The 12,675-nt window shown below is 51.9% G+C and overlaps 3 protein-coding genes across 3 annotated transcripts; 2 read left to right on the top strand and 1 right to left on the bottom strand.

Annotated features, from left to right (window-relative positions):
• Positions 1-2,884: 2,884 nt before the first annotated feature.
• On the top strand, positions 2,885-5,166 carry K452DRAFT_169676 (uncharacterized protein). Its single transcript, XM_033535778.1, has 2 exons — positions 2,885-3,327; positions 3,752-5,166. The coding sequence occupies exons 1-2, from the start codon at positions 3,211-3,213 to the stop codon at positions 4,895-4,897; spliced, it is 1,263 nt and encodes a 420-aa protein (XP_033399075.1). The 5' UTR covers positions 2,885-3,210; the 3' UTR covers positions 4,898-5,166.
• Positions 5,167-5,891: 725 nt separating this feature from the next.
• Positions 5,892-9,882, top strand: K452DRAFT_307505 (uncharacterized protein; the record flags this gene model as incomplete). The annotated part of the gene is made up of 2 exons (XM_033543076.1): positions 5,892-5,907; positions 5,954-9,882. The coding sequence occupies 2 exons, from the start codon at positions 5,892-5,894 to the stop codon at positions 9,880-9,882; spliced, it is 3,945 nt and encodes a 1,314-aa protein (XP_033399074.1).
• Positions 9,883-10,160: 278 nt separating this feature from the next.
• K452DRAFT_286187 (uncharacterized protein) lies at positions 10,161-12,234 on the bottom strand. Its single transcript, XM_033540248.1, has one exon. The coding sequence runs from the start codon at positions 12,131-12,133 to the stop codon at positions 10,400-10,402; it is 1,734 nt and encodes a 577-aa protein (XP_033399073.1). The 5' UTR covers positions 12,134-12,234; the 3' UTR covers positions 10,161-10,399.
• Positions 12,235-12,675: the final 441 nt, after the last annotated feature.

Raw genomic sequence — 12,675 nt, 5'->3', positions numbered from 1 at the left:
ACCGTGCAGATAGGTTTCCCTGCCCTTCGGGGGACAAGCCTCACACCGCCCGTCACGCCCGCCATGTCGCCCTGCGCACAGAGCCAACCTATTTGATCCTTCGACGGTGTAGCGGTCCCAACAACGCCATCGAAGATGAAATCTCATCTCCTACCCAATAAACCTCACTCGACGGCTCATGACGCTACGTGTATTCGCGCGGGCGCCAACGACGGCAACCGAAATGCCAGCGAGCCCCCTACTTTGAGTAAGACAGAAGATGGCACGCCGGCGAGGTAGCTAAGGTTGGTGCCTTATTAACAACAGCGACGGCGACGGCGGCGGGCGGTTGCGCCGCCGAACAGCGGCCGATCGACACACGGCCGCCCGCGGCTGACGCGCATCTCCATTGACCGCGCGGGCAACGCGGTCGGCCGTAAGCAGTAACGGGGCGGCGCACGCGCGCTCTCGCTCGCTCATGGGGACGGAGAGGAGGAGGGGGGGGGGGGGGGGGGGGGGGGGGGGGGGGGGGGGGGGGGGGGGGGGGGGGGGGGGGGGGGGGGTGAATGATCGATCCTTCGGGGCGCTTTGCCGCGGCTCGGGGCCCAGTGGTGAGGGAGGAGGGGCGGGTTTGCCGCCGAGCAGACGCCCCCGTTCGGTGCTGCCTGGCTAGGGACCGGAGATTGCGCAGAGAGGGCGTTGGTGGGCGCGTGCTGGGGGCCATGCGGGGGCGGTGGCGGGATGATAGGGTCAGTGGTGCGGCGCAGGAACGGGTACGGGTACGGGTCAGGGTCCTGTTCTTAGGTACTTGCCTATCGTCTTGCAGGGAGCTCGCTGTCTGCTCTCCTTGCTTTACTTGCCCGTTTGCCTCGGCTTCCTTGTCTCGTGGTCTGTCTTTTGCGGCCCGAACTCAGACCTTGGCTGACGACGTGCTCTTCTTGAAACGCTGTGCTATTGCAATCAACGTGGTCATAGGAAGTTTGCTGGATGGTTGATGTCGTAGAGTGCCCTTGGTCGGTAGTTGTCCATTTGTGTCTCGTTGAGGAGTGGGCATGCCGTCCCTCAAACCGTAGCTTCCCACTGACGAAGAGCATGACTATTCGCTTCAGTTCAATGGTCTTGAGCAATCCATAAAACATTATTGTCTAGTTCGACAGTTTCCATCACTAATGTTTTCCGTGCTTCAGGTTTTTTGGTAGTCGTCATTGCGGCGGGTCGTCTCAATTCAGTGTGCTTCTCTACAAACTTTGAATGATAAAGTTGCATTGGAATAAGTAATGGTCGATCAGGAAGCTTGTAGGTGGGTGAAATGGTCAGTGGAGGAATTATTCGCTGGTGGTAAGATTTACCTTCTTTTGCAGATTTAACACGACTGAAAAATGATGAAGGCTGTCGATTAAAAAGCAGTGGTATATGAGAACAAAAATATAATGCTGAATTTTACCATTAGTTGTTCACTGGGAAGCATGGAATGAGTTCCAGTCCAAGTATTCCAATGGTCTTGGCAAGGTATGTTTGTTGTCAGTGAGACGAATCCAATATCGTTGACGTTAGCCAACCATGGGAAACGGTGATGCTCTGTTGCAGCAGTACCGCCGTGCCACATGATGGCTTTTCTGGCTTTGGATCAGGATAAAAACGAGCATGACGATGAGTCGTAATGCTGCATCAAAATAATAGATAAAGGCCTCGTGGCTGGTAACATAGCCACTTCCTCTTTGAGCATGCTCGATGAATGCAAATGTGTTGACTGCGCAGACTTCGACATGCACTCCCTCCATACAGCACCTTCATCACTCGAGATGCCGGTAGGGTTCTCGTTGAGACGAACGCGGACCTTGGCCACTATGTTTCGCCTGGTTGTCGGACAGGCGGTGTTAAGGGCTCGATGGTCTCCTACATCTACCGCCAATAGGGATGAAACATCATGATCATGATCGGAACATGTGAAAGTAATTGTCAGCGGTAACGTCCGTCATCGTGAACCGAGATCCACCGTATAGTGAGACAGAGGACGATACAGGCAGTCCCTATAAAGTACTTCTTGCCCAGCTCCTAGCCCGAGTCCTAGGTATAGATAAGAAGCTCTTAGAGCACACACAGGCTCTGCATATCGTAGCTGGGTCTCTTCTTCTACTCCATACAAGTATTACCATCTCGTTTCATGGTGAATCTCGCTCCACGGTGACGGACGTTAGCGACTCCAAAGCAGGCGACGAAGACGCATGCCGCTGGTCCAGATGGTGTATATGCGTAAAGAGTAAGACGTTCCGTCAGTTTGGACGTTCATGGTTTGATGTTGATTGGAATAGTAAGACTGTAGATTTCTGAAAGGAACGAGAATACAATTTGAGATAGTTGGGGATTGGACATAACATCCATTTGTTTGTTTTGATGTGCGAATACGAATTTTTTTTTTAGAATTTACGTATTCAACGAAAATAGTTCAAGCCAAAACCACTTACCTTTCCCTGATGAGGTAGCAGGTGCGAGAGAGTAGACACTTCAATCAATCGCACATACTCGATACGCCCCACGCCCTACTAACGCTGCTGTAGATGACCGGTTATTATGCCGCAATGAGGATGATGCGGATTGGAGTGGAGGAGGCTATGACGAGTCCGACAGGCAGCGCGTATGGCTGTGCCTCTGGGCCGCGTGGACTTGGTGAAAGCATCGCAGGCCCATTCTGAGATGACCATGATACTGGGGGTCTTGAGTACGATGGATGTTAGAATTGTATGTCTCTTTTCAGTAACAAATGGCAAAACCGAGACCCTGAGACGTGAAGCAGAGACAAAGGCTGGGATCTGGAACGTCGCCATTGGCTCTGCAAGCGAAGGCTTGTCTCCTCTAGCGACTCCTGAGTCCTGCCCGCCTGTCGATCCGCCCACCTCTCTCGACACATGCGCGCTCATCAACCACCAAGCATATGTCTCTCCACGCACCTTGCTCTGTCCCGTATTGTTCTCGGAGCCGATGAATGTGGCTTAGATGCCCCTGCACTCATACGCTTTCAGCCGGTGTACCAGGTTATTCTCAGGCCTCTTCGACGTCTGTAGTGGGCCGTCGCAGACATCTATTTTCGTACCATCTATTATTCCATTACTCCTTTCCTTTGTTATTCCAACGAAACCGTCGACCATTTTATTCCAACACGCAGTTGTCGCTACGTGATGAACAGCTGCATCGCTCCGCAGCAGCATATTTTCTTCAAGGAACAAAGCAACAATGTCCGCACAATCATCTTCGGGAGAGAGCTCCAAGGAAGTAAAGAAGATAGTTTCAAGAAGGTCACACAAGAAGTCTCGAAATGGTTGTGGTAATTGCAAGAAACGCAGAATCAAAGTAAGTAATTATATGATTTTAATTCCGAGTTGTAGTTTTCTTGTTCTCTCCTCATAGTCAATCACTATTATCAACATCTCCCTCATTTGCAAATTTATTTTCACGCAGACTAGTCCCATTCAAATCCTCAGAACCCCGAAATCTGATGTAAGCCCTGTTTTGGAAAAGACTGAGAGCCTATGCCTTTGGCACTGAAACCTGTTGTTTCAATTCCCTTATAGGAACCAAACGTACAGCACTGTATATTTCGCTTTGTTCCACTGTATTTCAGTTATTCCTGTTCTACCCACAAGATTTTTCGAGCCTTTTCGGTGGTTGATACCGTTGTTTCTTCAGCACATCAAAAAATAAGATCAACCTAAGATCTTACTCGATCAGCATGTTACCGAAATCGACACTGGATGAGTGTTGACTTCTGCCACAGTGCGACGAGACGAAACCCGGCTGCGTTAATTGCATCGAATTCTCAGTGCATTGCGATTTCATACCAGGAACCTCACCAGCATCATCCATAACTACAAATCCAACGCCGACCCGCCGGCGCCGTGGCAGGCCACGCAAGAATTGGGACCCTCCTGTCTCCCCAGCGATAGATGCTTCGTCTGCTGTCCCGAAGCCGACATTGGCTCCTGAACTGGATATTTCTCAGTTAGAGCTTCTGTTCCAATTTACGACCTACACATACAGCGCTCTTGCAGAGGGCGTACACATTGAATTGATGTGGCGTGTAAACATACCGCAGCTCGGTTTCACTTATCATTGCGTCCTCCACCTTATCCTAGGTCTGGCGGCACTGCACTTATGCCGTCTTCGGCCACATCAACGAGATCACTATTTCGCACTAGCCGAAAATTACTGGACAATTGGCTTGAAGCAAGCTTCTGACCTCCTGCCACATCTCAATGCCGACAACTGCCAGGCTGTTTATGTCTCGGCCCTCCTTGTCTGTTTTTATACCTTCGCTAAAGGCCCTAGACTCGGTGATTACCTTATTTTCAGTGAAAATGGGCCGTCGGAATGGTTTCCGTTACTCCGGGGTGTACGATCAATAAGTGAAGTAATGGGCGGGAATGTTTTCAACGGCCCACTGGCACCCATGCGTGCTGGTCCTCCTCGCTCTGAGCCAATTCAGACGACTGCAGTGGAAAAAAATATGCCTCGAGTTGAGTGGGAGGAGCCTATCCAGAGCCTTCACGACTTTATCACTGCATCCAACGATCCTAATACGACGACGTATCTGTCCTCCATAGGAAGGCTGGCACAGTGTTTCGAAGCGACCTATGGAAAGTATGGCGACGACAAATACGAGGGTGAGGGTAAAAACCAAGTCGTCATGATTTGGTTCTACACAATGGAAGAGGATTATATTCTCTGCCTACAGCAGAAACAGCCCATCGCGCTCATTCTACTCGCATACTTTTGTCCGTTGTTGAAAACGCTGGACAGCGCCTGGTTTATGCAAGGCTGGCCTGAGCATATACTGGCTGGTACGCACAGGATGCTCGACGAGGAACATCGTGCTTGGGTGCAATGGCCCACGTCGATAGTTGGGTGCCATCAATGGGGATGACGAACAACAAGACTACTCCTTGTTGACACGCCTCCGAACTTAAGGGCACGAACATCACATTGGTTCCAGAGGCTTCCCAGGCCATAACACAATTGGTGTCTATGAAAGGCACCCTCAACGGTCATCACCAACTCGGAAGGCGCATTCAAACAAGAAAAGGGGGGCTTTGCATACTCCAGGGATTCTCCCATAGCCGGTCTTGCAAATACTCTGCTCTACAACAAATTGGAGTTTATTTACGCCACTCGACGACCTAAGCTGGTGTCAGCAAAAGAGCCCTATTGCCTATTTTCGCGGGTACATGACCAATCCGCCTCTACCTGTTTATCAAGGTGCGTTAGTCCGACCGTATAAATACTTACAAAGGCGCCTATACCAATAGCAGTCGCTGACTTGTACCTAAGTAGGAAGCTTCCTATGCTACATTAAAGCGGGGCCGATTTCGGTATGAACAAGTTTGAAAACTACTACAAAACCATCGCCTTCAACGTTAACGAAGTCATCCATACTGCCTGACGGTCGCAAACCGGTCACGGTAAATATCACCAAACCTTATACCTAGACTGGCAACAGCGGGCTCTGACTGGACCCCACTTTGAAACAGCGCCATCAATTAAAGCGAGCCACCGTGTTTCAGACAACCAATAGCCTGATGAGGCAGCTGTTCCGACCCAGCGGAGCCGGAGCAATACAACCCCTGTATTTTTTTTGGCCTCTGCGACCGGAAAATGGTGACGAGGTCCTTCGGGCGGCAAAGTAGACGGGCGCGTATTTCCATAGCGACCAATAGCAAAGCGCCGTTTATCGCCCTTAGCGACCGATAGTCATAGCTTTTTGTCGATCATGGCTATCGTGGCACAGGTTGTTGCGGCACAGCCCATAGTAGCGCGACCTACTTCACGGAGACCGATCCGACTTTCATGTAGCTTTCAATTAACCCCATTGCTGTTGGCGTCACGGACCTAAAAGGCTTGTTCGAGCTCACTCTTGAGCCATGACGCACAGTTCAAGTAAGTGCTACCTTGTCTAAATGCAACTATACTAACACTTTTTCAGCTGAACAACAACAACAACACCCTATGGTTCCCAAAGGGAGTGCTACAAATGTTGAAGAATTCAAGGATATGAGCGAAAATGCAACCCGGGAGTGGGTACCTCCAATGCTTCGAAAGTCTCGGGCCATCCCTCTTGCTATCTGCTGCTTGGTGTTTGTCGTGTGCCTCGAAATCTTCGATTTAGAAGTCAGACGGAACGACGGCCTTCCAGCAGATGCCCATCATGCCAACACTGTCCGTGCTGCAAGATACCTACCCACAGTTGGGGTAATTGCTCTCGGATTCGTTTGGAAAGCGCTTGCGAGCGACGTCAAAAAAATTACTCCTTGGTCTAGTATGAGTGGGAAATGGAGCCAAAGCTCGCATTCGATGCTTCTCGACTACACCACCAACATCGAGTTTACCTCGATCGTAAAAGCAGCGCGTAGGAAGCACGGAGCACTCTTCATAGCGCTAGTTGTGGGCTTTCTTTGCGGGGCTTTGGCTGCTTTGGCAAACGCCCTTACTAGGCTCGACTTGTTTGCCCTCACATCGACAAGCACTACCTTCCAAAAGACGTCACACTTTTCTTTCGACCAGACTCTGGCTCTTCCAAACGACACTCTTGCGATACCCTACAACCATCTCGGTGCCAGACCTTATGCAGCGGTGGCTTCAGAACGTCTTCCGAACGGCCAATTTTCTTCTTGGACCAAGCACGGCTATGCGTTTGATTCTTTCGCAGGAAATGCAAGCGTATTGCCGAACTCGACCATCGAAGCGACCGTCCAATCATTCCAGGCAGACTTCAGTTGTTACCCACTGGAGTTTTCGACTGGTGGTACTCCACTATATAAGACTCTTAAGGCTGATGCAAGCGGCATTCCCGAACTCAACTGCACCCAACCAATCGCGCAGCTTTTTAACACGACCAGCGCCACCTCTGTGATTGGGAACTTCAAAGCCTGGCTCAATGTATCATCTTGTTCTGAGGATACGAACCAAACTTTCATTATTGCGAATGCTATAAAGCTCAAACCAGTGGGAAAGAAAGACGTCAACATAACATCATCTCGGGGCCTCATCTGTGCTCCGAAATTCTCGGTTCTGGATGCCGTAGTAAGAGCAAATGCAACGACCGGAGAGGTAGTCTCTTACTGGCCCAACATTTCAACGACCACCAATGTCGACATAGGGGCATCCATGCAAGCCATATGGCTGTATCTCAACAACCCCCTTGATGCAAAAATCCAGAAGATCTTTTCATTGACCGAGATCAACTTCACCGAAGACGAGATGCCGAAGACGGATTGGAAACATTTCCGCTACGCGATATCTAGGTTCCTGGGACTTTATGACACTGATCCTTTTTTCTCTTTGTTGACAAATGGTCAGACTGAGCTGTTAATCGATGAGTATATCGAGAATCCGGATAAATTCCAGTCAGACGCAGAGTCACTCGGAAACCATATAATGGCGCAGGTTGTAAGCGCCTTTGCCAGGAAAGATATATCAAGTGAAGTCACTGGTTCCCTGTTGACTCGAGGACCCAGGATTTTCTTGAGACAAATTCCCTTAAGGGCCCTTCAGCTGGTTTTGGTATTGATAGCCTGCGCCTCGCTCCTGTACGCAACATTTCTACGACCGAAGACTGTTTTACATGAAGACCCGGGATCAATTGCTGCAGCAGCTGTGGTTTTATCTGCTTCCGACATGCAAGTGGAAAAAACATTTGCTCACGAAGCTGTGTCGACGGAAAGCCACATGAACCAATATTTACAACCGTTGTCCTGGCAGTTGCACGCAAGTACAGGCCATGCAGTTGCACTTCGATGTCAACAACCTGTTGGCGACATGGCCTCTGCTACACCCAATTCTCCAAAGGTCCGCAAACACACCGGCTGGCGCCCTGTACCACTACTATTGACTTCGAGGGTTGCGATTTTCGTGGCTTTGATCGGTACTATTGTGGCTCTCGCGATACTCCTGAAGATTTCGCTAGTACGAAATGGCCTTTGCGAGAATACAAATGTCAACTCGAACGCATTTGCCTTGGCACCGACCGCCATACTTGTCCTCTTAGGTTACGCATGTTCAGGTATCGACGGCTCCATCAGGACTATTTCTTCCTACAAAAGCCTGTGGAAGGGGTCTAAGAAACAAGCTGTTTTGTTTAACTTAAGCGATGTCCCTCGTGTTGTAGCACCATTTCGGACGACAAGAGTCCATTCCGGGATTTCTTTGACAGCTTCGTCGATTGTAATCCTGCTCATTCCAGTCATCAAGATCGTCACTGCCGGACTCTACAGTGTCACACTCTCGAAGTCGACCCGGCAGATACTGCCATCAGTGGACACCAGTCTCATAACACATCTAGAAAGCGCCTACAGCCTCCTCAATGACTCGGACTCAAATGTCCAAAGAGCTTCACAGTTTGCTGAGTGGTCGAGAACTCCATCTTTCAACGTCCCGCGGAGATCCGGAATCCTCGACAACCTGGTTTTCAGTAACCTTACCGGAGTGGAACATGGCCTAGAAGCTTTGGACTTGTCTGAAGCTCAAATCAACCTCACTGTCCCTGCCATTGCAGTAGATGTCGAGTGTGCCACCGCGGACATGGGCATCAGAGGAGGGAAGAGGTACGCCGCGACTGACTGTTGGACGTTCTCTGTCGCTTGCCGCTCAGACGATTGCGAGAAAAAATTCTACTTGTCGTCTATATTGAGCGGACACTATAGACGACATGGAGGGACCACCAGTTTTACTGGAGACTACTGCATGCTAAATCAAAAGCGCTTCGAAGGACAAACTTACTTGAGTTCTGCCCTGGAATTTCAAGTGATCCTGGTCAATTATACGGATACCAGCGTCATGGGTTCGTTTGATGACACTGCCGACGACGTTGACATCGAATACCCCGGTATAAATGACACCCGATGGCTTGATCCTGGCTTTCTCAACAACTCAGTACCTAGGGTCAGAGCAGTCTCTTGTGCGGCAACGTTCAATCGGGTAGATGTCAACACTACGTATACTCGATCTACAGATTCAACCTGGAACCCCAGTAGCTACGACAAAGCCTCTGTACAATACAGACAGGAGTACAACAAAAGCGCCATCCCAAATTGGCTGGTTCCCTATGCAAAGTATTACGAAGGGATACCTAATCTAGCCGACGCAAGCTCCGAAACTCCCGGGCTTCTCAGCAGCAATGAATCACTGTGGCCCACACGAGCAAGCAGCACAAACTTCTTCGAACTCCTCGCCGCATACGCCGATTACGAACTCGGCAACCTGACAGCACTCATGGAGGAATCGAATTTCGTCGCAGCGAACAAGGCAATGTTTGAAGCCTACAGCACCGAAATCCTAACGGAGTTGCGGCCATTCGCCCTCAAAAGCGCCTCGGGCGACAACGAATCACCGCAAGCTGTCGACGCGACCTTGACCTTTTCCCAGAGCCGCATCATCCAGGACGAGAGAACTACCATCGCGCTCGAGGTCCTCCTCGCCATCATAACCTGCTGCTTCGCCTGGGTCTTTGCCCGCTTCCCTAGCCAGTCCATCTTGCCCAAGAGTCCGGGCTCCATCGCGGCGCGCATGTCGTTTCTGGCGCAGAGCCGCCTGGTGCAGCGCCTGCGCGACGAGAAAGTGGCGCGCGTTGCGGACTCGCAGTTGTGGAAGGAGAAGTGCGGTCTGGGTTGGTGGCCTAAGGCGGACGGGACGTGGGACTCTGAGGCCGAGGACGGGAATTTTGAGAGTAACAGTGAGAATTCTGGCTCAGAAGACGAGCACTCCAGGTCAGGAGAAGGATACTCATCTGTGGAAGGCGAATGGCGATCAAATATTCGGTGGGGTGTCGATGTGGGTGAGGACGTCGTGCGAGCAAGCTGGAAACATCGGCCATCGCAGGGGTCAAAGCCTCCTTCGATTGACGAACCGGCATCGTGAAGGGAGTTTCAGGCTGTTTTGCTTTAATTTATAGATACCAAACCTTGTTAGTAAAATTTAATGCGTCGGATACGTTTATTGAGAAATTCAGGCCCCATGAAGGTTCCAACCGTTGTGCGCACAAGAAGGCGTCCGTACCGATGAATTTCGTAAATCACAATAACTTCGGATCATCTCCTAGATACAGGGAGTATCTAGATTCAAAGCGACTTGACGTTGTTAGGCTTCTACGGAGCAACGCTCACCGTGGGGATACGAAGTAATCTGTAGAGAGCATTCTTGTCCACTTATAGGGACATGTAGACATGCGTGTAGTATCCTTAATTTCTAAAACCAAAGAGACTTAACGTAGTTTGGCTTCAACAAGATACCGCTCGCTGTGGGGATATGAATAACAACGTCTGCCTGCGTAAAGTACATCCTTCGTGGGACTCGTCATCATTCATACATACGTCTCCTATCTCCCTAAATGCCCCCATGAATCCAAAAAAAACCATCCCAATTTACCTACCTCCGTTCACATCTTGTTAAACACCTGCGTGCCAGTAAGGCCCTTGACAGCGGACCCGTGCACCTCCTCGCGCATCCTCTCCTCATACTCATCCTCATCCGCAACACGCGTCAAGTACGGCAGCAGTGTGCTCGCCTCCGCCTCTGCACCATGCAGGATATCAAAGCTCTCCTCGGAGCTCGAGCTCTTGGGGCGGTTCCGCACAGCCTGCTCGCCGAACCACTCGACGCCGCCGGCGCGCCTGCCGCGCCGCTCGACCTCGTGCTCCTCCAGCGGCATGTAGGGCATCTCTGACGCCGGCGGGAGAACCAGCCGCCGGTGCCACTCGCCGACGAACATGCCGTCTGGGTCTGCCTCATTGCGCACCTCGATCCACTTGTCTAGGTCGGCGCCGTACAGTGTCTTGAGGTCGTCATGTGTCACAGTGGCGAAGTTCTTGGCCCAGTGCGGCCGGCCGCCCATCTCCTTCATCAGCCATTCGAATGCCTCGTAGTAGCGCTCCCGGCATGGCGGGTCACAGTGGTAGGGGCGATACAGAGTAGCGTTCAGGTAGAGCGTCGGGCCGGCGGAGTCCGTGGGGTCGAGGAATGGACGAGGGTGGCTGGGGGAGGTATCAGAGACCCGGACTTCGATGGGTGCATGGACCCAGAGGCCGCGCGGAGAGAAGGGGATGCGTGCGGTCGCCTCGTCGCCATTGAGCCAGGCTGACATGCGCGTGATGGCTTCCGGTCCCTTGTGCAGCGGCAGGGCCCACTCGTTCACGAACTGGCTGTACAGGCAGTTCATCAGCAGACCAGTGCGCTGTTCCTCGATGGCAGTTGTGCCGGCGCCGTTGGTGAAGCCGTATTGCATGCCGAAGACGAACCACTCGATGGCGGGCAGAATTGGTGGGATGTAGTTGGAGATCCAGAGCAAGACGTGGTAAGTGTGGAAGCCGACGCTGCCGCCGTACCAGTTGCTCTTGGGTGCCCTCAGCGGCTTTTCCGTCTGCTCGGCTTGCCAGACGATGACACGCTTCATGTACGGCAACCACCAGACGCGCGTGAACTCCTTCTTGGTCCAGAGGTCTTTCTCCCACTTCTCTAGCACGTAGTCCAGCGGCTGTAACTTCTGTTCCCATTCGATGTTCGTGTGGGGTATCATCTGGTACTCCACTTCGACGATAATGCCCAGCGCGCCCAGAGACACCAGCGCCGCCCGGAAGAGATCCACGTTCTGCTCTTCCGAGCACAGCACCGTCGATCCGTTGGATAAGACGAGGCGCAGACTACGTACATTCGAGGACAGAAGACCGTGCTTTGTGCTGCTGCCGTGCGTCGCTGTCGCCATAGCTCCGACGATCGACTGCTGATCGATGGAGCCGAGGTTCGGCATCGTGAGACCATATTCTTTCGCGCGACCGTTGAGCTGGTATAGCCTGATGCCACCCTGTACCAGCATTGTGCCCTTCTCTTGGTCGACCCTCAAAACACTGTTATACTGGTCCAGGTTCATCATCCAGGCCGAGGTGCACGTCATATCGCTGGGCGAGTGGCCACAGCCGACGAGCACGATGCGTCGCCGACATCGCCGCGCCAGCACGACAGCTTTCTGGATCTCTTCGAGCGACTGTGGACGGATGTACAGCTCGGGGTAGCTGTGGAAGGTGCGCGCCCAGGTATGGTGCTGGTGCGTTTTGGAGGCGCGGAATGGGATGGCGGGGTCGAGCTTCTGCAGCTCAGCGTCCACGGTTGACGCCATGGCGGAGGGTAGGGTGAGGTGGAGCCGTGGATACTGCGCTCGTTATGTCTGTCTCTCACTGCTACCGACTTGCGACCATGATCAGGCCTGCTGGGAGTTGGCGAAAGACAGCGACGTGCGATTGTGAAGTTTCGCTTGTCAATAACGACATCAAGCCCCACTAAAAAGCGGGAGGACGTGCTCCTCATATAAACGTCGTGACGTCCACCTGCGTCCAACCGTCCGTGTCTTTCCATCATCGACTTCGCCGCATCGTCATCCAGGATCCTGTTCTTCGTTAATAATGATACTATGCACTCATCTCACCTCGGCTCCTTAAGTTCAAGTTTGGTTATCGGACTTCATAACTCTCTTCCGCGCAAGCGCCTTGCACCAACAGCACAGCATGAAGGACCTTAATGCAAGCTGCTGGGACGGCTCTGTTTCAGAAGTTCTCAGAAAAAAGAATACGGGATGAACAGGCGCAACCAGCTCTTTGCGCCACCCTGGTTATCTATCCCCTGCCGAACCGCTTGGAATCTCTGCATGCATACGTTGTCTGC

The sequence above is a fragment of the Aplosporella prunicola genome, assembly GCF_010093885.1.
Source record: "Aplosporella prunicola CBS 121167 unplaced genomic scaffold K452scaffold_9, whole genome shotgun sequence".
Lineage (NCBI taxonomy): Eukaryota > Fungi > Ascomycota > Dothideomycetes > Botryosphaeriales > Aplosporellaceae > Aplosporella > Aplosporella prunicola.
The sequence above is the reverse complement of the archived record's forward strand: the minus strand, read 5'-3'. Positions and strand labels throughout refer to the sequence as shown.